The 25,075-nt window shown below is 40.9% G+C and overlaps 2 protein-coding genes across 8 annotated transcripts in view; one reads left to right on the top strand and one right to left on the bottom strand.

Annotated features, from left to right (window-relative positions):
• Window positions 1-25,075, top strand: part of IQGAP2 (IQ motif containing GTPase activating protein 2) — a 127,229-nt gene that overhangs the window by 79,434 nt on the left and 22,720 nt on the right. For 2 of the 6 annotated variants that reach the window (XM_063423090.1, XM_063423089.1), the window contains exons 9-18: window positions 483-570; window positions 1,139-1,302; window positions 1,808-1,895; window positions 4,307-4,470; window positions 5,017-5,177; window positions 7,464-7,588; window positions 9,593-9,756; window positions 18,649-18,739; window positions 23,097-23,258; window positions 24,445-24,587. In XM_063423090.1, the coding sequence (XP_063279160.1) occupies window positions 483-570; window positions 1,139-1,302; window positions 1,808-1,895; window positions 4,307-4,470; window positions 5,017-5,177; window positions 7,464-7,588; window positions 9,593-9,756; window positions 18,649-18,739; window positions 23,097-23,258; window positions 24,445-24,587 (1,350 nt within the window). The remainder of the gene's footprint in view (window positions 1-482; window positions 571-1,138; window positions 1,303-1,807; window positions 1,896-4,306; window positions 4,471-5,016; window positions 5,178-7,463; window positions 7,589-9,592; window positions 9,757-18,648; window positions 18,740-23,096; window positions 23,259-24,444; window positions 24,588-25,075) is intronic. The other 4 variants (XM_063423092.1, XM_063423091.1, XM_063423094.1 and 1 more) reach the window with 2 other exon arrangements.
• F2RL2 (coagulation factor II thrombin receptor like 2) lies at window positions 9,763-18,453 on the bottom strand. Of its 2 annotated transcripts, none has more exons than XM_063423099.1 (2): window positions 16,402-18,453; window positions 9,763-14,615 (listed from the first exon to the last, which is right to left on the bottom strand). In XM_063423099.1, the coding sequence occupies exons 1-2, from the start codon at window positions 16,457-16,459 to the stop codon at window positions 13,534-13,536; spliced, it is 1,140 nt and encodes a 379-aa protein (XP_063279169.1). In that variant the 5' UTR covers window positions 16,460-18,453; the 3' UTR covers window positions 9,763-13,533. The 2 variants fall into 2 exon arrangements, with proteins under 2 accessions (XP_063279169.1, XP_063279168.1); XM_063423098.1 differs by having other exon boundaries at window positions 9,763-14,621; window positions 16,402-18,447.

The raw sequence follows: 25,075 nt of genomic DNA, 5'->3' as shown, positions 1-25,075 counted from the left end.
TAGTACTATGAGGAAGAAACTCCCACTTTTAAGATAACTAAGAGAAATAATGGTAATGCAATAAGCTGAAAGCCAATTTTATAAGAATATGTCTGCTATGACTATGATGCAGCTTAACTGTGCCCAAAGGCTAAATAAGCCAGAAGGCTAAATAGTAAAAAGGACTAGTTTTCTTCCATTAATTGCTGTAGAAAAAATTATTTTACTGCTTAAAAAGTTGTAAATACAATAATACCCTTCTTTGAGTATAAAGTATAACCTTGCCACAGATATTAATGTGAAATTATTTGCTGTGTCCTTTTAGATGAGAGCTAATGGTCTCTGTGACAAAGTGCTAATTTCCTCAGTTCACTTAGTCAACAAATTGCTTTACAAATACATTCAGTAAATGCTTCAGCTGATGCAGTTTTAATGACTTTGGCTAATAGCTTTTCTCTCTGCAAACTGTTTTGTGTGAACTAGCAACCATTTTGTTTTCTCAGAATGGCACAATTTCTGATGAAGAGAGAGATGTCTATGAGGAGCTGCTGACACAAGCTGAGATCCAAGGCAATATCAATAAAATAAACAGTAAGCTATTCTGGATCCTCGTGGAAGTATGCACACAATGCATGATCTCCCAGATTCCAGCTGAACACAACTTGAGTCCACCTGAACAAACAAAATATTTCTATGGAAACTTGAAAAATATGCACGAGGGGCTAATATCTGTCTACGACTGTTTTTGTCATGCTGTTCCTTCTCTACTAATCTTTGCTGGGGAGGGGGGGTGCTAATTTCTGTTTGTGGTTTTTGCTGTAAGGATTCCTCAGTTCAGAATCAAATCATTTATTGCCTGCTCTGTTTCTTTATGTTCTTTTTGTGTGCAGATTACTGTAAATTTTGACCCCCTCTTCTATATAGACCCAAAATTCATTCATAAGCTTTTGCTTAGCTGTGGTTGAGCCTGCTTCCACACAGGCTCACACAGAGCCAGAGACTCCCTTTGTAGGATTGGACCTGAAAGAGGTAATTCTCTGCCAGATAAAGATTGCCACCCCAGCTGGCCTTTACAAAAAGTGAGATGCTGACAGCAATGGACTTTTTTTTCCCCCATGAGAGCCGTATTTGCTGTTTATAGGCATTGTTTTCATTTCAGTTCACATAGCTTTAGTCCAAGTGAATGAGGCTATTGATCAGCAAGATGAAGGGGCACTGATGGCAGGTTTGAACCGTCCTGCTCTGAGCCTGCTTGAAGTTCTGCCACAAAATTCCTCATGGTATCTATTGCAATTGTGTGATTCTAAAGAACAGAAAATGCAGGTAATTGAATTGAACAAGTACTACGTTTGCACTTTTTATAGCTGGTTTTAATCCAGAGAGAAACTGTCTTTACTCTGCCCTTCCAGCATCATTTATGGAAAGTTTTGTAAAGATTTGAGAATAATTGATGTACTAATCAACACTGAAGAGCTGCACTTGCTGAAAAGAGCATTATATCCTTGTATTTGCTAAGATAGAAGAAAATTTAAGATATAACATGCAGCCTCTAATATTTTGTTCACCAAATAAGTTATAGCTTGAGAACAAATAAAAGTAATGTTGAATCATTAACATTAAATTAAAGTGCCAATTGGGTTTTAAGGAGAAAATCTATTCTTTTAAATAAGATGAAAATCACAGGAAAAGATTAATGTTGTGTTTACTGAGCCTTGTATTTGAGGCACGGGTGATAGCACAATCAAATTCTGTGTACCATCACCAGACTTTATCCCTTATCTCCCATCAAACAAAAACATAATTAAACCTTGTTTTTCTGATCTGTTAGATAGCAGGCATTCCAAATATGCTCGACAAAAGTGAAATACAGAAAGAAGTTAGTGTTGCCAATGTGGAAGCTGAGGCCCACAAGCTTAGTGAGTAACTGTTTTAATACTCTTTACCATCACCATTTAATTATGTTAAGATAATTGAGTCCACCATTTCTTGCACGTAAACAAGGTTTCTCACACTGAAACCATAGGTGTTGCATTTCACTCTCAAAATCTTTCTTCTCAGTGTCACAATTGCCAAGCCACCAATCTGTGCTGCATTGGGTGTGCTCTTACTGAGCTGATTTGAGCCACTGGCAAGCACAGCAGCATAAAACTGGAAGAAATGCATGGTTTGATGGCTTGAACAAATATTTTTCAGTGCAGTATTAATGCCCACTTGGGAGCAATGACCATACTTACAGAGTTAAGATGGAGGAATATTTTGCAATCACATCGCAGAAAAAATTTATTCTCACTTTTAGACACACACTATCTAAACCCTAACCCATTCTTAATCTGTTAAGAATGCCACATGACACAAGTTATAGTTTGTAAAAATATATAGTTAAAGGGGATCTAAATTTGCAGTGCATGTGTTGCTGCTTTTGACTGGAAATGTCTTTGCTAGGCAGTTAACCTTTGGTTGATCTGCTGTCATTCCATACTGCATCTGGGCATGGCTATTTTGTCTCTGGTACTGTATTCAATGCTTTGAAATCCAGGCTAATTGCTTTTTTAATGTGCCTTAAAGGCTATATAGTGAGGTCAGCTTAACTAAGGAGATAAATTTGACTTTATACCTTAAATGTTAGCCTATTTCAGATTAGATAGTCGTGGTGAGCAATAGTTTCTCTGAAAGAGTTACTTCTTCATAAAGGAAAGGAAGAAAAAATGTGATGTCTGAAAAGCATTAATAGCAATCTGGAGAGTAACTTAGTTCTTATGTTTGGCTTGAGAAGAAAAAAAACCAGTGGCTTTTGTTATAGGATTGTAAGCAACGTAAAATATGTTTTGCAATTTGCATGCTGGGTTTCAAAACTGGAAGTCAGTAGCTTGGTTATTGGCTGCAGAACTAGTCCAGTCCATTTGTGGGTCTTGACTCCTTTCCTCTTTACTTTTTTCTTTTAAAAAGCATGTGTGCATGCTGTAGCTGTGAGAGCCTTTCCTGGTTTCTAACTTTAGGAACAGCCAATACTGAGAGTCTTCAGGGACAATGTGGCCCCATATCACTACGCTTCAGAGAAAGTGGAATGAGAGGCAAGGGGCTTTTTTGGGTGGGCCTGGCTAAAAGATTTTCAAAGACTTTGTGGTGTATAGTAAGCTCTGAGTGTTGCTGTATAGGTGAACTGTGGATGGTGTCTTCTGCACAAGTAGTGTAGTCTCAGATTTGGGTAGTCAGTGGTAATTTAAAATGTTCCCTGGGTAACAGTACACAGAAAAGACATATGATAATGTAGAGGATTAGGGCTTATTGAAGAGGTATTTGCATAATTGATATTCCTCAATTGGCAACATGTGCTCTAACCTTCAAGGTTGCTTCCCTTTCTGCCAGACCAGAGTGGTGCCTTGTACAGTGTGTTCCTGGGTGTGTCCTGGCCCGGGTTTCTTCAGAGATGGCTCCTCCAGGTGTGCAATTATGGTGGCAGTGACTAAGCTGAGGGATGTTGTAATGCTTCTGCAGCTACCCAAGTGGGAAGTGATTTCAGCATTTTCCTGCTGGGCTTAAAACCCCTGACAATGTCAGTCCAGCAAAAAGCAAAACAGGCAAGTTGTTCAGATGCTGAAGAGGTTTACACTCATATCCTCATATCCTTCTATTGTGGTCTGTTTAAATTAAAATCTGAGCAGTAGCAAAGGGATTCATTTCTAGGTGGCAGTGCCTGTAAGGACTGATCTTCCACCCTGGCAGAAAAACAAACAGGTGTTGGCATGCAGAAGTTCTAGAAACCATGGCATGTGGGTTTCCATCAGTTCAGATACTGATTTTCTGGCAGAAAATCCTACACCTCTAACACATTTGGCTGACTTCCACCAGGCCTCCTGAAGTAGACAGTAATAATGTTGTTGGTACTTCAGGTACTGGCCTGTTTCAGCTAGCTCAATTAGATCCTGCCTAAGGAGGAGGTGAGAGGGGAAACGTGGTGCAGAAGGAAGGGAGCATTTGGGGTGAAGTAAGACAGAAGTGCTGGAGCTGACAAACACAGAGTACCTGCTGCAAGCACACCCAGGAGGAATTAGATCTTTCTCTGTGCTAGGGTTGAGTCAGCTCCCTGTTTTGTGCATTTCTAAAAGTCCAGAAATTTAAAGTCCTCCAGTCAATTATTTGCTCAATACCTTTGAACACAGACTGTTTTTACAACATTCCGCAGTCATATCATTTCACAAAAATGTTTTTTTTTTTCTCTTGTGACAGCAAATTGTGTTCTTTGTAATATCTCAGTTGTCATCTACATGGCATGAAGAGCAAACAGCATATGAAAATTAATGAGCTTTTTTCCCCTGCTGTTCTTTAGAACTCATAGCGGTTGACAATATCAATACAGCAATTCGTAACTGTGACCCTAGTAAAACTCTGGTTGCCCTGATGAAACCCGAGGCACAGCTGCCTGTTGTTCACTCATTTGCTGCTGCTGTCTATCAGACTGAGCTGTTCAACCTCCAACAACAGAATGCTGTGGTAAGAGTGAAAAGCTTACAGCCTGCTCGTTGATGTTGTGTGGTCAGACTGTGAAAGGGCACAAACGTAGCGTGTTGGTCATGTAAAATCTGGCATAATTCTCTTGCCATGGCGTTATGTATTGCATGAATCATTTTGGTTGGAAAGGCAGTATTTAATTGCAGAGGTTTTTTTTCTTGCCACACTTCGGTCTGGCTGAGCTCTTGTGTTGCAACAAATCAACTGACTTTTTTTTTTAATTGTTGCATGCTTTTAATTGAGGACTAACTCTGGTTCGTGTATTGTGTAGAAAAGTAATTCCCTGTTATGAGTAGGACCAGAAGAGATAAGACTGTGGGGCAAAAGAAACAAAGGCAGGCTGGATGGGGCATAAAACCCCACTGAGCTCCACCACCACTTCTGTGTCAGTCTGGCATGCCTGTGACTAGGAAACTTCCCAGGCTTTTTAAATCAAGCCCATCCCCCTGATGGTATCTAGAGTGTGTAACTCAAATTTGTTACACTGCTTATTTAGCTTCCTGACTGCAGTACATTGTTATCCTACAGAACTACCTGGCACATGATGAACTGTCTATTGCAGTAGAAATGTTGTCAGCTGTTGTGCTGCTAAACCAGACCTTGGAAAATAAGGACATCCCAATGATAAAAAATCATCTCAGAGACCCATGCATTGGCTTCAATAATCTGGAAGAGGAAAACTTGCAACGGTAAAGGTTCATTCTGTCTTGTCTGGATGAGACTTGGCAACTTGTGAAAAAAAAAAAAAAAAGTAGGCTTTTTTTGAGGGGTGGGCTGTCCTGTGTTGTGGCTGTGAAGTTGGAAGAGCTGCAAGATAAACATCTGTGTTTTAAATTAATAAGGGAGAGTGTGACAATTGCTAGTACTAGTTATCTCTAAATATAAGCAATAACACAGCCTTGAAGTCTGTAGCCATGTGAGTTGCAGGGAGAAATATCCTCAGAAAACAAACATGAAGATATGACAAAAATCTTTGCGGACACTAAAATGTGAGACAACTGTAGCTGGAAACTGTTAATCACTAACCACTCTGAAAGATGATCTTTGGAACGAGACAGTGTTTAATGCCTCAATGTCCAGGAGATCTCTTGAGCCATGGCCAAGCCCTTTTTATTTGCTGCCTAGAAAGTGAACACAACGCTGTGGCGCACACGTGTGCTCAGCATTACCTTAGAGCCTTCACTTGCCTGCCCTGTCACTTGCCTGGTTTAACACAGACATGCTGCCACTGCAGTGGATCTTTTGTCTATCAATAAAAAACCAGGCAGGACGAGAGACCAGCGTGCAAGGGAGAGCATGGCAATGCAGAGCAGTTCCTGTCTCCTGGCATGGATGGGGGAAGGCATCAGCAGGCAAAAGGGACCACAGTAGGTGAAGATTTTCACCAGGCTGTCAGGGGACTGAATGTGAGAGTGGCCCTGTCAGTGTGGGTCTCAAAGCCAGCAGGAAGGCAGTCAGATTAGGAATAAGAGGCCAGTGTTTTGGTCAGAGAGAGAAGAATGGCGTAAAATGGAGCAAAACTAACCTGCTACTTCACCTCTGCTAATGTGACGTGGTGCTCAGAGCAAGAGAAGCAACATCATAAATTATGCAGAAATGGCCCCAAAGTGTCCCAAGTGCAGCGTTTCTGCTGATGTTACTAACCCAGTCTTTAGATTACACTGCCAGTCAATGCAGATGGAACAGCAGGAATTAGTTGGACTCGACAGCTAAATAAAATTTTATTATGCCATTATGTTAACCTGTGCTGCCAACCATATGCTGAATCCTGCAGGAAGCTTTGAGTTGCACCACACCAGAGGAAATATAGTAGAGCTAGAAAAACTTCATTGAGGGAGATGCTGTTCAATGGCTTTCTATCAGAAGAGATGGATTTGTTGGGAATGTATTTTTTGGAAGAGAAAATTTAGAGGAAATATGTCATAGGTCTCCAAAAACTGTGCATGTTGTGGAGAAGGTTAATGGAAACAGTTACTAGCTTCCAATAGCTCTAGTTGTTCAGGGATTTTTGAGAATTTAATTTTAAAAATTGGATCCTATAAAATACAAACTTTAACTTTTTTAGAAAACTGTCATCTCACAAAACACATAGTGGGGCTAATTTCTCAATAATACATAAGATTTCAAAATGCAGCAGATAAAGTAATGGAGTGTAGTCTTCAGCTATCAAAGTGATGCACAGTCTCCAGCTCCAGAAGCCCTTAAACACAGGCTAGGAGATGCTGGAAAGACAAATCCACTCAGGAAAAGATTAATGTCCCCTATTTTTTTTGTTTTCTGCCAGCCATTTGTTCCTCAGGCCTCTGATGGAAATAGAAGACATGCATTTTATCTGACATACTGTCAGATAATCAATCTATGCTTAATTCAGGAATATAAAAATTATTTAATATATGTACAAATGAATTTGCACTACTCTGAAGGTTTCCAGCTCATCTGATCTGTGAATCTTCTAGGAAGAGTAGACACAGGCTACAGAGACTGTGCTTGGAGGATCTTGAGCTGTGGAAACAGTGGCATAATTTTTGGTTTTTTAGAGCCTTGCCCATGGCTCATCATCATCCTCATGTAGATAGCAGGAGATGCTATTACCTGATACTACTGACTGAAATTCTGGTCTTTGAATTAGTGCCAAGAAGACATCAATAGTTTCCTAAAACAAGAAGCTGGCTGTAATTTTCCCCACGTTTATCTGTTGCACCATATGGCAAGTTTTATATATGTGTATGTACTGCCATCATGCCACATAGCCAAGAAAAGTTCTCTGACTTACAGGGCCATTTCTTCAGATCCTGAAATGCATGTGTAGAACAGGCAGCTTGCATGTCTGTATAATTTCTGGCAAGAGCTGAGTCACTGGAAAAAATACTAGTCACTAAATGATGGATGATACATCTGACATAATTCTACATAATTCTTTATGGCACTTTATCCTATGTATGAAATACACTTATGTATTTTATATCTTCTTATAGTTATGCTGATACACTATTGTCTATTAAGTCAGAGGCTTCATCTCAAGGCCAAGATTATTTAAGCTGGAATGATATCCAGAACTGCATTGACATGGTTAATATGCAAATTCAAGAAGAAAATGAAAGTAAGTAATTCATCCTCCACATTGCCCAAAGAGGTCATAGTCGGGTCTTTGGTATGTAAATCTATGAACTGAGTGGCCTCATTCAGATACTCTTGAAAAGAGAGGAGCATTTAAAATTTTTGAAAGCCTGAGGTTCTTTAAATATCCTTGAAATATTCCTGTTTGTTTCAGAAGGCTGAGGGATGTCACAGGGTGCCTGCCTTCTGCAGTGTTAAAAATGCTGTGGTTCTGCCTGCTTGGCAACCCCTTCCAGCCCTGGATGGTCTCACTTTGGGGATTCTGCAGTTGTAAGCAAAGAGCACATTGAGAGGCAGTGGAGGAAATGACAAGCAGTGTTCCATTGAAAAGTGTTTTTTAGGGTGTCAATGATTCCAAGAGATTGTTTTTCACAAGGGAGTCAGTAAGAAGTTAGGCAATGCAAATATCTGCCTTGCTCTCCTTTTGGGTAACTTGATTTTTATGTCTCAAAGTAGCTTCTTATGCCCATGTGTTCTCATGTGAATGCATTTAGAGTTTATTTTTAAAGCTGAATGTAAGTGTATTGCCATAAGAGGGTGGTGTTATATTAAATGTGATAGCTGGTCATTTAGCTTCAAAAAAGCTAAAGCACCAAATTCTTCCACTGCATGTGGAAATTTGAGGCTATTGAGTTATGCCAAATGTGCTGGAGCAAGGCAATGAGAGGCAGCTTTCAGACTGCCTGCCATTTCAGAAGCAGCCTCAGTACACTTTTGAGAGCCTTTGAAAGACACAGGCTGCTCCTGCCCTTCCTGTACTGCCATTATTTTCATGCATGCTGCTGTTCCATACTGGAAAGGGAAATTTTATATTGCACAATTTCTAAAACTGGCTGCATTAGTGCTTCCTAAATCTAGTCCAGTGGCTGCCATGGATCCTCACAGACTGCTTGCCTTGTGTGCCCTCTGGCAAGGTGGGGTGCTGAGCAGTTTATCTGCCTGGCAGAGTCACTTTTTTGTCTGGAGATCTGCACTTAGTAGGAGTTGGAACAGACCTAGCAGTGGCAGTGAAAGTGTTCAGTGCCAGTCTAGCTGCTCTTGCTCTCAGTGACCTCTGCCTGGGGATGCTTAGAGAGGGCAGATGGGCAGAGAGAAGAGGCAGAAGGGAGGCCTCTGTTTCCCATATCTGCATAGTCCCTCTTATGGACCACCTTGGAAAAACTGCCCATATCCCAGGCCTTAGGGTGACCTGGATCTGTGACCTCACCGTGTGGGTTGTGGTGGGTCTAGAGACACTTGTTGATCCACTGGGATCCACTGGGAGCAGGGATGTCATCCCTCACAGGTGATTGAGTGATGCCTTGACTTCCTGGGGTGGCTTTAGGGAGCACAAGCAGAGCATTTCAGTGATGTTTAGGGGCAGGAGGAAATTGATTTGAAACTGTTGGGCCCAGTCTGGAGAAAATGAGTTAAGGTTTTATTAAATACACTGGGCCTTACTTCCTGACTGAGGTACTGAGTGCCACTGGTCACTATTGTCAGATTGGTTATTTACAGTGAATTACAAGAAGTGGAGTTAAGTTGCTATGTAATGCTGTAGCTGGGAGTGCAGTATAGATGTTTTTGTCCAAATCAGGGTTTCAAGTAATGTGGTCTGAAATCACTTAAAAATAAAACTTTCAGAACCATGAGCCAATACATTAAACATAGAAATATGTGATACCCAACTTTTTCTTTAACTTCATGTTAACCCTTCCTCCCAGAAAAGTGAAAGTCTGTTTTTCCTTTTTTGTCAAGAATCATTTTGATTTTTAGGAAGGGTTTTATCCAGATATATAAATAATTGTGATAGGAAGGAAAGATGTATAGCATAATAGCTTCAAATGAATATAAGAAAAAAAAATCTAAAATCAGCTGCTGTTGCTGCCTCTGCTTCTTGTTCTGTGATTTTTCTGTTCTTCATGTTACTGCTTTGTTTGTATGTGAGATCAGAAAAGCTGCAACTTTCTTTGATAAGTGCATCTGTAGTAACTCTTCTGTTTCATAGGAATCATTGCAATTGGACACATTAATGAAGCTGTTGACCAAGGAAATCCTGAGAAAACTCTAGAAGCCCTGCTATTGCCCACAGCCAAGCTGCAAGACGTGAGACCAGCAAATGCAAGGCATTATCAGGATGTTCTGCACCATGCCAAAGCACAGAAATGCAAGGTTAGAATTTTTACTCTTGTTCTCTGTGAGAAGTGAAATGCCAATTCTTTTCACTTGCTTCTATGTCCCAGTCCCCTGATGGCAATTTTGCATTGATGTTTGTATTATCTTTGCCCAGAGAGGCTGTAAATAAGCCAGTGACAACACAGTGGCAATAAGCAATTTTGCACTATAACTTGTTCTGACTGGCAAAATGGTTTAATCCTCAGTGGATTAAAATTAAGACATTTTCTGCATATGTCTTGCTACACTGCTGTAATCTCACTTATTTTAATTCTACTAGGTTGCTGCAGCTACTACAAAACATGGGCAGCAGCAGTACTCACATGGTTACAAATTTGTGTTAGGATACACAACTGTGTCAGGCAGATAGCTACAATATGGATGGAAAGTGAGGTTTTTGCCAGAAAGAAGCCACAATTTGGGTGTTATTTAACAAATCTCTGGGAAGTATTTTGAGGAGTCTCCTTTCCTTATGTTGTTTTATTTTAGTGGAGTTTTGTGCATATTCCTTTTACAGCTTTATCACACAATAACAAGCTGATGGTCTTGTACGTGCCCTCAGTTTAAACCTATCTTGGCAGGATGTTGCTATCTGCTTCCCCAAAAGCAGTGGCCTGGTCAGCATTACAGCATTCCAGCTCAGGGAAGCATAAACAAAGATTGCAGGATGCAAGGATAGAAGGATAAGGGATTTGCAAAATAAAACTACTAAATCATTCTTTCAGGCCAAAGCTGGCAAAAAAAAAAAAAAAAAAAAAAAAAAAAAAAAAAAAAAAAGGAGTCAAGAAATGCATATACACTATGAGAAACTGCTCTGGGAATAGAAAGGATTTATTTTTCTCAATGTAAGAGTTTGGACTCATCTTACTAAATGTAATTAATTGAGCTAATCACTCTAGGCTCCTTTTTAACCTGTTTCTAGTATATAAAATTGAATTAATTTTACCCAACTGTACATATCTAACACAGGTCACATGGCCTGAGTGCAGCATGGCTTTCCACTTAGTATTATCTTATGCATTTCCCAGGCTAGGGCAGGTATCTATACATATCTACATGGTAGATGCTGCACTTCAGCTCTTCAAAAACCAAGTTAAACCTGGGGAGAGCTTACAGGACATGACTGAACACAAGGTCAGCTAAAGCTACCAGCATTGCACTTAAAATCCTCAGTGTCTGGAAAACACAGTTAAAATTCACATAGTGTGTCCCTAAGGTAGCATGGTGAGCTGGGGAAAGTCTGCACACTTGTAAAGTATCTTCCAGCATTTGTGTCACCTCACCTGGGGTACCTGCTGTGAAACCAGATGTTTCTGTAATCTGCTGTCAGAACCTTTGAAAGGTGTTAGCACAAGTCAATTTCTTTGCAGGGCTCCCTGTTTTCTCTGAGCCCTCAGTGTTGAAATGCCTTCTCCCTCGCTGTGGGGAGGGTTTTGTGCTTTCTGGCTTCACCTGTCCTGATGGGCTGGGGTCAGGATTTGTGCATGGTGCGGGTGCTGGCTGCACAGTGCTGGCCCAGGACATGCCATGTGTGTGCTCAGCAGGCCAGGATGTCCCCAAGGCAGAGACCTGCAGCCCAGAGGTGCCTGCACACAGCAGTCCCACCCTGGCTCATCCCTGCCAGGTGCCCCAGGGCTCCCCAGATGCAAACCTGGTGCCTACTCCTGTCCTGGTGTGAATGTGCTCACAGGAAACAAATGAGTGTTTCCAAATTCTGGAATAAAAATTGTACAATCTCTTTGAAGTCTTCTCAGTCCAAGGTTTTAGATGTTCCTAGAGACTTCTGTGGACCTTTCTCTGTTGAGGTATTTTGGTTTTGCAGTGTTTTGAAAAGTACTTAGGCCACCTTCTCTGTGAACAGTAGTGTTGTTCCTGTTTCAGAAGAGAACAAGACACAGTGCTCCCAAAAGAAACACTCAGATGCATACTTAATTCTCTACAGTGATCAGTCAGAGATATGAACATTCTTTAGGTAAAAATATGATTTATCCTGACACTTCCTCCAAGAAGAAAAAAAATTGAAACACAATTGTAAAGGTAATGCAATTTCTCAAGTCTGTCTATTTTCCACTTTTTCTGATCTCTGTTTATAAAGCAAATCTGACTTAATTTGTGTTTAGCATGTTTTAAGAGTGAGCTGTGGTTAAAGGAAGCACTTGATTTACAAGGATCAGATAGGCCTCCCAATAAACTTCCTGCCCCAACATCTGGAAAAACATATGTGTTAAACCTACTCACTTATTTTGAGCAGCTTTCTGCCACTTCCCCATAGCTGTGGTGATTTGGGGGAGTCTGCACCCAAATCTGCCAGAATCCATTACAGGTCTTTATCTCAGATCTGACCTATTTCTTCCTTGCATGAAACTGAAAATGCAAACCTGGAACTTATTTTGTCCTGTAAATCTTAGACCACAGCTTTTAACACTTCTGAAAGCCTTTTCAAACCAAATGTTCTCAGGTCCCAGTGAAGAGAAACTCTGTGTTAAGGGAGCATATTGTAGATAACTGGAAAGTTAAACAGATGGAACAAATTACTATGTTTGGTCATAAGTTTTTTTGTGTGATAGGTAAAGAGGTTTTAACTATGTTCACCTTGTTTAAATTTTCAATAGTTGTATATTATTTTAATTATTTTAGTTACCTTTAAAATTTGTTCTTGTGCATGTTGAAGGAATGGCAGGATTAAAACTAACTTAAATTAAGAACCAGAAGAAATAGAAAAAGGGGAGCCTCACCAGGCTGCAAATTCCCTTGAGGCATTTTCCAGTGCAACTTATTTTATTTAAGTAAAGTTTTTTTACAATACTATTATCAAAACAACATAAAACATTTTTAATCCCCACTTACATGCTGCAGTTACAAATTCAAACTACAACAACTGAGCTCATTTTCTAGGAACTTGGTATATACGTAGGTTTTGAGTTTCTGTAAAGGTAGAAGTTGAGACCCATTGTTTTACTAACAGTCAATGGTAACTAGTTCCAGTATTTGTAACACTGTAGGTATTTCCTGTGAGGATGTGGAAATAGAGAATCCTACAAAACAGCTTCCCTGTTTTGCTTACCAAGCAAGAGTGATACATGCCTGGATTCACACTGATAAGGGTCAGCTCCCAGCAGTCTCCCTGTGGGTTTGGGGAGTGCAGGCGCTGACAAAGTGGAAGAACAAGTCTCCAGTGCAGAGCTGGCTGAGCAGCCTCATGGGAGAGGCAGCCTTGGAAGAGTCAGGTTCTGCATCCATGGCTGTACATTTACTGTTCTGTGAGCCCATGGGGAACTTTGTATTTCCAACATCCAGGGCAGTATTTGCTCTTGACTGCTCCCAGGCATGGAGAAAGTGCTTTTACTTGTTCCCACTTTCACCAGCCAAAACCTTGTTTTTGTATCACTGTTCCTGCAGTGACTGATGGCTTGAGAGCTAATTTGAAGTGTCATGAATTGCCCTAGAAGTGTTGTTTGGATGCTCACTCCTCTTCTGGTACTTGGAGGCTGATATTCTGGCAGCTTCCCCATGGCCACAAAGTGATCTCAGAAGGAAATGGAGGTGCAGAGCTACTTCCCTGAATCTAGGTACACAGGTGTTGCAATGCATGTAATAAAGTTATAGAGCTGGAGAGATGTGTTTTTTGAGATATTCCATGTGTGGGAGAAAGTAATTTTAACTGAGATTTTGTTTTCTAACACATTTTACTTGAAGTATAAATGTCACACCTGAGATTTGTTGCTGTCTGTGTTAATACGATACAAAATCACAATTCCAGTAATAGTAATAAATTCACTTTTCCCTGGATATTTTAACCATTGTTAGATAAATATTGGACTGGCTTTTAATTTTTGACATCAGAAAATAAAGGAAAGGATCGAGACAACTGTTCAGGCTGCTAAGGCATAAAGCAATTAGATAAAAAGAGTACAAGCCATCCCTGTTGTAATAGTAGTAGTTGATGTGATGGATAATAAGGATAACATTGCTGGGCACAAAGCAAACAGCAAAGATGGCAAGGATCAGGAGGCTGACTTTAACATACCAGACCCACTCCCGGGTCTTGAGCGCTCGTATGATCGACACGTAGCAGAACACGATGGTGGCGAGCGGCATCAGGAACCCGAACACGGCCAGCGACACGTAGTAGTAGAACTGGAAGGAGGACACGGCCTGGCACGCGCTGTGCACATCGTGGCAGGTGTAGATGCCCAGTGGCCTCACGTAGTAGCTCTGCTGCATGATGGCCAGCGGCAGCATGTACAGGAAGACGGCGGCCCAGACGGCGGCGCAGGCCGCCAGCGCGTAGGCGCGCTTCGGCAGGCTCTTGTAGGTGAAGGGGTGCACGATGGCCACGTAGCGGCTGACACTGATGCAGGTCAGCAGCAGGATGGAGCAGTACATGTTGCCGTAGAACACCGCCGTGGCCGCCCGGCACGCCGCCTCCCCGAACACCCAGTTGTTGCCGTTGAGGTGGTAGGCGATCTTGAAGGGCAGCACGATGCAGAAGAGCAGGTCCGAGGCAGCCAGGTTGGCGTAGAGGACGGCGGTGCACACGGAGCGGATCCTGAAGAGCAGCATCCACAAAATGACGGCGTTGGACGGCACGCCCAGCAGGACGGCGCCGAGGTAGACGGCAGGAACCAGCTTGGTGCTCAGAGAGCTGGTCAGGTACTCCAGCGTGGCGTTGCTCACTTCTGTTAACACGGAGTCGTTCGACTTTTTCGAGGTGCATTTGTTTTCTCTGATACGGATGGTCGTCGTTTCCCCTTCTATGGCGTAAGGGGGGATGTAATCGTAGTCTCTCGCTGAAATTCCGCGGAAAGTTTTGATAAGAGACACTGTTTTGATTGCAGAGCCATTCAGCGAAAATTCTGAAGCTTGGAAATAAAACAAAGTTAGAATCGTTAAAAAGGACAAACTGCTGTGTATCAACAATACAACTCACCTTCAGGAACAGAGAAGGATAACCATCTCTCTGTGAAAAGCAATATAATTTTAAAATATCTGGGGAAATCTCCTCTGCTTTGGGTGTTCAAATGTATGGACAATAGCCTTCATTTACCATTTCACACCAAAACTTGAATATTCATCATTAATGTAGGGTTAGCTGATCTTTCTGCATTTTGAGTGTTTTCAGTAATATTTGGTGAAAAATATCCAACACTTCTGTTATGCTTATGACCAGTGGAGGGTTTTTCCCAGTAGTAGTAATGTTTGTCATTCATCATATAAGCAATCTTTGTTTAGGCTTGATCAAACACCATTAGTATCCTTGTCACTTCACATATGACATGCATGACTGCAAAAGATTCAAAAAGCACTATCTAGTTTAACACAGACTGAAACCTTCAAATCAAAACACTGAAATTATCCTTGGCTTTTTTTTTTTTGTTCTCACATGTGAAATTGTTACTCTTCAGCTTCTGACTAAAGCAAACCAGATCTTTTAAGCTTCTCATTCCTGAGCAAGGGCAGTGTCTTGAGAATTGAAAACAAGTGATTGGGCAGGTATTAGGTGTGATTTACTAGGAAGTGAATACAACTTTTCAAGCAGCAGGAAAATTTTGGTGGGTAAATATTGTCAGCATATGGGCAAAAACAATAATACTACTTTATTAACACCTGTTCCTCAATCTTTAATATAGATGTTTGTAGAGACGTCAACACTTCCACATGAAACACGAATGTGTTCAAAATGCTTGTTAAAGCCATGTGTTGTAAAATAGATTTTGCACAGTAAACAACTGTGTAAGTATTGCATTTGTGTCATTTAAATTTTCTAAGGTGCATTTAATGCAAAAATACTTACTGTGAAGCCTACAGCATGCACCATGAAACTGGAATTCAGAAGCAAACTGAAATATGGATGAAAATATTTGGACTTTTTTTTTTACCTTTCCATATTTTAGTAAAATAAGGAAAACAGTTTTATTAATGTTCACTGGCAAATTTACTGTAGAGTGTTTTAAAATAATAATTAGAAGACTGCATAATTTTTTAGTAGTTTTTTGATGGTTACTCCAGAAAACTAGTTTTAACCACTCATTAAAAGTCATATGTGTACCTGCAGGCACTGGCATGTGTGTGGATATATACATATATACATACACACACACATATAGATAGATAGATATAGATATAAATACACACATATATGGTATATGTGTACGTGCATATATGTAAACATACATATATTTGTCTATACCAGCTTTTCAAACTGAGCATGTTTTTAAAACAGTTTTAATTCTAGAAAGGAAAAGAACATGTTTATTATTTGATCATTTCCTTCAGTTATTTTTATCACAATAGTCATCTGAGCATTTCCTTCTAATAACACCATCTATGAAGTTGTAAAACAAGACACTACAGGTTTAACATTTAATCATTACAAAAATACTGGATAAAAGATGTGTCGTCAGTAAGTGCAGAAAGTTCCCTTAAATAAAATTCTTTATAGAAAATGACTGGCAGAGGCAAGGTGTCACTGAAACGAAAGAATAAAAATCTGCTTACAAGGACACATCCTGGAGCAGTCTTCTGTAATTGGTACATACATGTGTAACTCATTTCAAGTTCGCAGCTGATAGAGCAACAGCATTACCAAAAAGTCCGTGTTACTGACTAAAATACAGAATAGATACAGAAAGTAGGACTCACCTGTAGTGCAAAGACTGGAGGTAAGAGAGAGCAGCCCAGTGAAAAACAGTGTCTTCATTGTAGTGTGTGAAATCCAGCCAGCTGAACAATGGTGCTGTGCTAGTTCATCTCACGAGACGTTTTGTGGGGTGTTTTTTTTTCCCCTCTGTAAAGGGACTAAAGAATGATTGATCTGTCCTCCAGAAGCATCCTGTAAGCGTGAGGTTTATGGTAAGGAGCTAATTTGTTCTTTGTCTACTACAGCAAAGAGGGTGTGACGTATCCAAGTATGCACACATGACTCACTTTCAGCCTCGGCTCAACACAGAGATAAAATTGCTTTACAGCAGCAATTTAACTCCTAATTTACCACAAGCCTGAAGGTGATATGCAGGGTTCTGCTGAAATCCGTACATACAGATATTTGGAGCAAAAAGATGTTTTCTGGAGAAACCAAGGGGTGTGTTTAGTAAAACCTCAAAGGTCTCATTCAGAGACAAAAATGTCACGTGGCTGAACTCTGTACCCTTTCTCCAGGGAGAAACTGGGCTTGCAGAAGAGTGTGATGATCTCAGTTTAGAAAAAGGCGAAGGTGGAAAGAAGCCACACATACAAACATGCCTTAGGAAAACTTCATTCTGCCTTTTGCCTCCCTACCCACTGTTAGCTGTCACTCCTTCAATCCACTTACTGCCTCCTCTCACACTGTTTCCACCCCTCCACAGACTGCAGTCTCCAAAACCTTTCCCCTATTTTCATTTGCTGTTTTGTTGATCCCTTCCTTCTTCTCTGCCTTGCGCCTTTTTTTTTTTTTTTAATGTCTTTTTTTTTTTTCCTTCTATGCCAAATTGAAGGAAACAACAGCTTGTTTCAGCAAGCAAAATTAGCCCAAGTTTTGGTCTGGCTTCCAGGCTAGTCGCAAGGCTCAGCATAAACTGTACTTGGCTCCAGAGCCGTATTTGTGTTTGTTCTTGTATTTAATGTGTAAAAGCTGGATACCACATGCGGAATTCTTTTCAGTTTCTCAATGCTTTTGTCGAAATTCAATGGCAGTTTGGGAATTTATTAAACATTCTCACAAGCGCTACCTCTAACTCTCACCTGGTAGAAAAATTGGCAGTATGAGTCTACTGTCCTGTGATTGTCTGACACCTTCATGTTATTTATGTATTCTGCTACCTTGTTTACATGTATCATGCAAGCTGGATAGCATGTCCTTACGGGTTTTACCCTGTTTTCTCTTTGTAGTTTCTGTGGATATCAGATTTATTAGATCTTTGGCCTAAGGTTCAGTGCTTAACCAGGGATACACGTTGCAAAGCTGCTTCTTTGCCTACACTGTTCTGGTTTGAATGTGTTTATAGCTGGTTGGATTTTTTTTTCCCTGAAATATTTGTGTGTATATGATCCTAGATCTCTCTCAGCTGATACATTCCAGCTTCTCCCATCATTAGTCTGTTATAGTCCTGGCACTCCTATTTCCTCTTTAGCATGAACTTCCCACCCACCTACTGGATGAGATGTTAAATATTACTTTAGCCCTGTTTTATCTGCTGAAGTGCTGGTATCACCAGTGAACCTGGGAAATAGGGCTGGTTAGTGGGGGTGTTGAGCCCACTCTGCTTACACCTTCTGGTTTTTTAACTTGGGTTTAATGCCATGCAGTTTAGGCCTGAAAGAAGAGCTGTAACTATTCTGCTGCTTAATTACAGAAAAGTTTTCTTGAGCTAAGTCATCATTACTAAACCTGACCTGTCTTTCTATGTCAGTTTTCTCTGCTATTTTCTAATGCCATTCAGTTTTCTGATGTAATGTAACATTTACTTAGATACACACAAGGATCCCTTCCAAATAAGGGATTTTGAAAGAAAGCCAATTTCCTGCAGTCTTCTGCTACTCTCTCCTACTATCACAGTGCTTCCTGATAATGTGTGATTTTATGAGACTATTTACTTTGCCTACATATCATGGTAATAAAAATGCTTCAATTTTATTATCTTTAGTAGAATGAATTCTATGCCAGCAGTATCAGCAAATTCTGCTGTTCTTCTAGACATCAAAACTTTAAGAGTTTTGTATCTGAACAGGATCTTTTTCAGTTCAGTAAATAGAATACGAATGAGTTTCATTGATGATTTTAAACAGTCAAATCCTTTTTAGTATTCAAGGGCTCTGCAAAGCAGAGATTCTATATTGGAGCTGTATGAGGATATTGAGACAACTCTTATTATTCAGTTTTTTCAAGGCTGTTTACTGTCCTTTTCTCAGGAATCTCAAGATGAATCAGCGCTTCTGTGGCTGGATGAAATACAAAGAGGAATCAATGACAGCAACAACAACATACAAGAAGCAGAAATCTGTAAGCATTTACCTGCATCTTCATTGCTCTTGTTTTTCTTGGTCTTGGGAAACTAAACTTGGTAATTTATAATTTCCACTTCAGAGAAGGTGGAAGCCCTTTAAATACATGAAAAGAAATGAATGCGTGTTCTTTGTCATACTAAAACTGAGATGACCTAAAACTACAGGAATGGTGTTAGTTCTATCTAAAGTGGTAATCTTTAAGGTGTGGCTAATAACTCAGAGGATTTGCTTATACAGGTTAACATCATGACAAACTTTCTAATGTCAGTGTATCTTCATGTAGCTAATGAAATACATGAATGAGAAGGGATATGCTGTTCAGGAGCTTGTTTTGCTATACATAAGGGTAAAATCTTTATGCATATTTTAAGGGCAAATTTTTATGTTTACCATTTTGGTTATTCATCTCTTTTATGTTGTCTTTTAGGGAGTGCTGACAAACAAAAATCAGCAGCATATTAACTTTTAAAGCAGTGTAAAAAGAATGCTAGGTCATTTTGAAAAGTATATGCTCTTCCAATCTGTAAGGAAGAGAAGTCTGTAGGAAAAATGCTGAGGCTTAATCTGTCAGAGTGCTGTGTACTGAATGCACTCAACACCTTTTGCCAAAGCTTTAGCTGATCATAAAAATTTTGGAAAAACTATACATAATACATAATAAACTTTGGCATGCAAGGTAGAAGCAAGCAGCGCTGGGTTTATGGGGCACGCGGGAGAGCACGGTGACGTGCCTGCCTGTTCCAGCCCAGGGCCAGCACAGCTCAGACAAGGCTCTGGGTATTGGCCAGCCTTCTTTCTGCTCCACTTGGCTTTGGGTGAGTCAGTGTCCCCCTCTGTTGCACCTTAGAAGCCTGTGAATGCAAGTGCTGAGGTGGGTGCATTCCTGCAGCGCTGGCTCAGCCGTCCCGGGTGCACTGTGAGCCCATGTCAGGAGTTACTGCCTGGGAAGCTGTGGGTGGAAGAGAACACAGCTGGCTATTGCAAATAGACACCCCGGCTACAGGGACATTGCATTTTTTGTTACTATGACTTTAGGATTGAGCTAAGCAACTAACATAGTCTTCACGTAACGAGGCAGATACACTGAAAATAGCTGAAGTATTTTTGTAGGTCACACATCCAAAAAAGCACTGGGTTTGTGTTTTCTGAAATAGGGTCAGACACATGCACATTGTGTCAACCTTTTGTACTGAGGAGAACTGATACCTTCTTTTGTGGAAAAACCTGCTTCCCATGGATGCCATCCCAGAGCCATGAGGAAACATGAGCACAGATAAGGGAAGGAAATGTGTAGCATATAAATGGATCTGAGTTACACCTAAAGAGCAGCTTGAAAACCCCCTCATTTGTGTTCACTGGTGTAAGAGCATTAAGAAGATGTATCATAAGCAGCCTGCAGAAATCAGGACAGCATAGTTCATACAGCAATACCATACAAGGTTGCTAATGGTAAACCATTGGTCCATCCACTACCTAGCTGTTGTACTAAAATCTATTCTTATAGTCTGTGTTGGTAGTAAATGCACAGCTTTTCACAATCAAGGATGCTCAGTGGAACTGTTTTAACATTTCACTTTAAAGGAAAAAAATACTAACCTCATGTACTCTGCCCTGTGGGTTGAAAGGAAGCACTGTCAGCACAGCACATTTTTAAAGAGCTCTAAGGTTTTGCAGCTAAAACCTGAGATTTAACATTTCCCCATGGCACAGAACCTGATACTTCCTATAACCAACACATCCTGTCTCAGGAAGTTTGCATTTTGTGTTCACGTAGTCTAAACTTAAAGTTCAGCTTGATCACAGCTTAGAAAGGAACTTTCATTTGATCTATCACACAGGCACTATTTTTGAAAGACAAACAACTGCAAAGCTTTTACAAGGTACTCAAAGATGTATTTTTCAGTTTAAAAAGTGGTTTTTGACGTTGCTGCAGTAATGGCAATAAAATAAACAGCAAAATAAGAGAACATACTGGCAGCAGTACTGAAACAGTCTTGATCACTTCCAAACTAACTTTTATGTTTTATATAAATACTGTGGTACAGTATTAAAATTTTGAAAGGCTTTTACCGTATTCCCTGTCAGTAAAGGACTCTGTATTTAGGAAGAAATGTTCAGCAAGTGCTGGTGCACTTCCTAACTCATTGTGGTGCTCGCTGTGTGTTTTGCATCACCTTGCTTCACTTCTTGAATGAGTTCAACCATTGTACTCCTTATCTAAGTGGAGGACAAAAGGAGATCAGCCAAGTATCAGCTGTATAACCTTCAGGAGTAGAACTGAACACTGACTTCAGTCTTGCACAGGAAGAGTCTGTCAAAGCAGGAAGCCTGTGTGTCCTGAGAGAGTCCAAGTTATAGGAAAAAGCTGATCTTTGGCCTTGTTGAGAGTTCAGGCTTATCACACCAGACAACTGTGGCTTTGTATATCACAGCTGTTTAAAAGGGAGGATGGGTGTGGAAAAGAGCCCTTTGCAGTGTTGATCTGGTACTGGCATCCCAACTGCTAGAGGAGCAGGCTGGAGCTGACAGTTTTCTGGCAGTTGGGGATGGCTAATTCTCACTTATGATTTTCCAGGGTCCAAATGGCCTTTCTCTAGAGCAACAGCCACAGTATTAATTGCTAGCATTTAAATTAAAGGAATAATTTCCTCTGAGTTGAGGTTTTTCCCCTGATAAACACTTTTTTAATATTTTCCTTCAAAAATGCAGGTATAATTAACTAAAAGATGAGGAAAAGCCAGATGACAGTGGACCTACATAAACAAATCTTAGTTTGTGTTTCCTTTTGTCTTTGTAAAAATATCCTCCAGCACGCTTAACTGCAGGATGAAAAGGAGGAAGGAAAGCATTCAAATTCTGCTGAACAGAGTTGATGAGGCACAAGGGATGGGGTATGAGTCTGGGGCCAGCAGCAGACAGCTGTAATGTGTTGCTTCCCAGTTTTTTCTGCTTCCTTGCTGCTGAGGCCAGATGCCTGGATATCAGAGTGCCACAGCAATGGTAGAAAGACATCTCCAGTACAGGTGTGTGCTGGGCAGAGGTCTGTTTCCAAGCACAGAAAACTAGCAGGATGCTATCTGACAGAAATCCAGGTGGTGGTGGTGTAGTGTTGCACATCCACTTTGTTTCTCAGCTGGCTGACAGAGCATTTTTGGTTGATCTGTTATTGCCCAGCCAAAGCTACCCATCCCACCTTAGCCAAACTTAACAACAATGAAAAATTCTTTCTGTTACTGAAATCCTTTCCTGCTTGCTCAGCCTGATGGAGTAACTCCTGTTCAAGGGCTTCTGATGCTGAATGCATTTTTGGCCAGCTCTGTGTATGCAGGCTGTGTGCAGGGACCTTCTTTATGCTGATGCAGGTAGACACAAGATCAGGGAAAGTGTTTGGTGCTGCAGCATGAAGTGCAGCTGTGGAGTGCAAAGGCAGCCAGAACCCCTAAAGCTAGGATCTAACCTGGATGTTCAGCTCTGTTCACTTGTCCCTCTGTGCATGGATCTTGAATTTAGATGTGAAGGAACACCTTTAAAGACCAGAACAGCCATGCCTAAAGCAGCCTAGTGGGTAAGGAACTTTTGAACTGGCAAGTGCTTCCACATGTATGCTGCCAGGTATGGTGGAATCTGCTTCCTTGGTGATGGTGGGATCTGTGGGAGGAAGTCCTGAATTAGAGTATGGGTAGTGACATGTAACATCAGAGTTTGCACATGCTTCACAGCATCACCTCTCAGGGTGCTTTTATATGCCCTGGAAGCAAAAGATGCATCTCTGACAAATTCAAGAGCATGAATTAGCTTTAAACAAGTTCCTGGGGAGGCAAATTCAAGAAAGGGTTACCTCAGCATGCTGAATAGGTTGCTACAAGAATTTACTCGAGACAACCAGTTTTAATTCCCATTTCCATTTTGTACAGCAGAATTGAATGTTAATGTTTACAGCTTGTACCCCAATTACTCCACATACCTCTAGAAGGCTCCCAAATGATCAGACGATGATGCCCTGTCTGTTGGGGCAGGGTACTTGCCCTCCTCAGCCCCTACCCCACTGTCACCTGGTGTGTCACTTGATGGGGAGCAGCTGTGCCCTCAGACTGCTCTCAGTTTTGCTGTGCCTGCACCCCAGCCTGGGTGCAGCACACACTTTCTACCTAACATGCTTGCTGTTCCCCAAAATACTAGTGCTTACAAGCATGAAGGAGGCTGAAAATGGGTAAAGCACTGGATTGCTGTGTATGCCATGTTGTCTGTGTGTGCCAGCGTTAGAAGTCCATTTTCAAAGTTTCTGGAGGCTAGACTTATGGGTAAATAGAGTGTAAGGCTCTTAATTTCTCTATGTTTTTATTTTACCCTAGTGGCTGTTGGAATATCAATGATTAACAAGAGCCTGGAGAAAGGTGATTCACAGCCAGTCCTGATGATTCTGCAGTCAAGGTTTGGATTACGAGTCATTCCCGAATGTGCTGAGGCCTACTTCAGGAACCTCTCTGAAGCCAAGAACATGAAAACTACGGAAGGTAAAAAAGTTCCTAAACAGGACAGTTCCACATGTCCATATCACTGAGGCAACCAGAAAGCTAGAACAGGAAGTTTACCTAAAATCACTGTAAATGGAGGGAGACAGCTGCTGCTTTAAAATCTTTTGACAAACGTTGTACTTTTCCTAGTGCATTTTACGTGAGATTTGTTGCACACATGATGCAGACCACAGTACATGCTGTGTTTATTGATTTCCAGAGTCTAGCTGAGACTTCCTGGAATCTCAAACCTGCTTCTGAGTGAATTTAGGGCAGCTTCTCTGTGACTCTCAATAGACTAGTCCATTCTCTCAGAAAACCATATTGCTGAAAGTGTTTTTGCACGTTAGCAGATGCAGAGATGCACACATCAGTCTTACAGGTTGCTGTCAAAGGTCAATCCAGTATCTGACAGTGTTCACATCCCAGTTATGGTCCCTGTGTATTGCCAGAGCAGCAGTTACCACTGAAAGCTGGGGCTAGAATCTCTTCTTAGCAGATGATGGGATGTTTTGTCATGTCATAGCTGCAAAAGCTGGTCATAGCTAACAGCAGCCAAGGTTAGCTAATGGTTACAAAAAAAAATTACTGTCAGTGTAGTACCCATTCTTACAGAAGATGGGTAAGATTCATTTTGCAACATGTGTATTTTCAAGGCCTTACAAGTTTTATCTTGGGGCCTTTTGTCCATGAGGAAATGAGGTTTTTCCTGCCTGTCAGGATGCAGACTGGCTTACCACAGCAATAAACAAGAAAATGATGTGGATATAGGAAATGTCGTGTGTGAGGTAAGAGTCAGTAAGTCTAGAATTTGGGCAGAAGACAAGAAAAATACTTTTTTATAAAAACAGTCTGTTTTGCTTGTGAGTGATGATGTAAGATGGAGGACACACAGTTTCAGGAGCACTAACTTGGCACGTTAGGTTTGGAGAGGGCAGCAGTGGATCTGTACCAACCCTGGAGCTGTTTCACTAACCTTACCATCATTTTGCTCTAGAGGAATGACCCTCATCCACCTAGCAGAGTATTTTGAAAATCCTTACTACAAAAAGGCCCAAGATACATAGAGATTTTGCATGTCAAAGGGTTTCCCAGCAAGTACAGGCAGAGGAAATGAGTAAGGAGAGCTGTAATTTATCAGTGAAACAGGACACAAATGTGTACTAATGGTATGAACTGCTTTTAGGTTCTAGTGAAGGCCCATGGATTAAACTTGTAATGAAAGGCATGTATGATTACTATTACAATGTGGAAACTGAGGAAGGTACCTGTGAGGCCCCCAAAGGAGTTGTACCAAAAACTTCATGGTTAACTGCTGAAGAAATCCAGGTAGGTGGCTAAAACCTTGGCTTTCATTGCAAAAGCAACATAAACACTTGAGAGAGCGTGAGACATGACAATTATCAAGAGGCTGGGGTGGGTGAAACTGAAGGTCACCTTATCAGTATCTGCTTCTGTCAAGAGCAGCAACTTAAATCTAAGCAGACAGTGATAGCACAGCCTCCTGTGTAGTGTCTGGCAGCGATTTAGGAATTTCCTTACTGGAAGTTACAGCATTTCTGTTAATGACCATCAGTAGACACCAATGGAGGAAAGTATGATTGCTTCCATATCCTTTTATATTTTATAGGGCTTTGCATTAACCTATAACAAATAATTTTATGATGTATTTGTGAGCAGTGGAACCACCATTTTCTGTTTAGATCTAATCCTCTGACAGTATTGTTGTATCTCCAGAATTCAAGAAGATGAGTGTACTATTTTATCTCCCTTACTGTAGAGGTTTTGTGGAGGATCACACAAGCCTCTGAGTAATT

Source organism: Prinia subflava, chromosome Z, assembly GCF_021018805.1.
Source record: "Prinia subflava isolate CZ2003 ecotype Zambia chromosome Z, Cam_Psub_1.2, whole genome shotgun sequence".
In the NCBI taxonomy this organism is placed as follows: domain Eukaryota; kingdom Metazoa; phylum Chordata; class Aves; order Passeriformes; family Cisticolidae; genus Prinia; species Prinia subflava.
This window is presented reverse-complemented; position numbering and strand designations above follow the sequence as displayed.

Excerpts from the sequence above, each read along its gene's own strand:
- F2RL2 (XM_063423098.1), bottom strand. The coding sequence starts at position 16,459 with ATGAAGACACTGTTTTTCACTGGGCTGCTCTCTCTTACCTCCAGTCTT. Across the intron at positions 14,622-16,401 it reads CTCCAGTCTTTGCACTACAG|CTTCAGAATTTTCGCTGAAT; the intron begins GTGAGTCCTACT and ends TTTATTTCCAAG.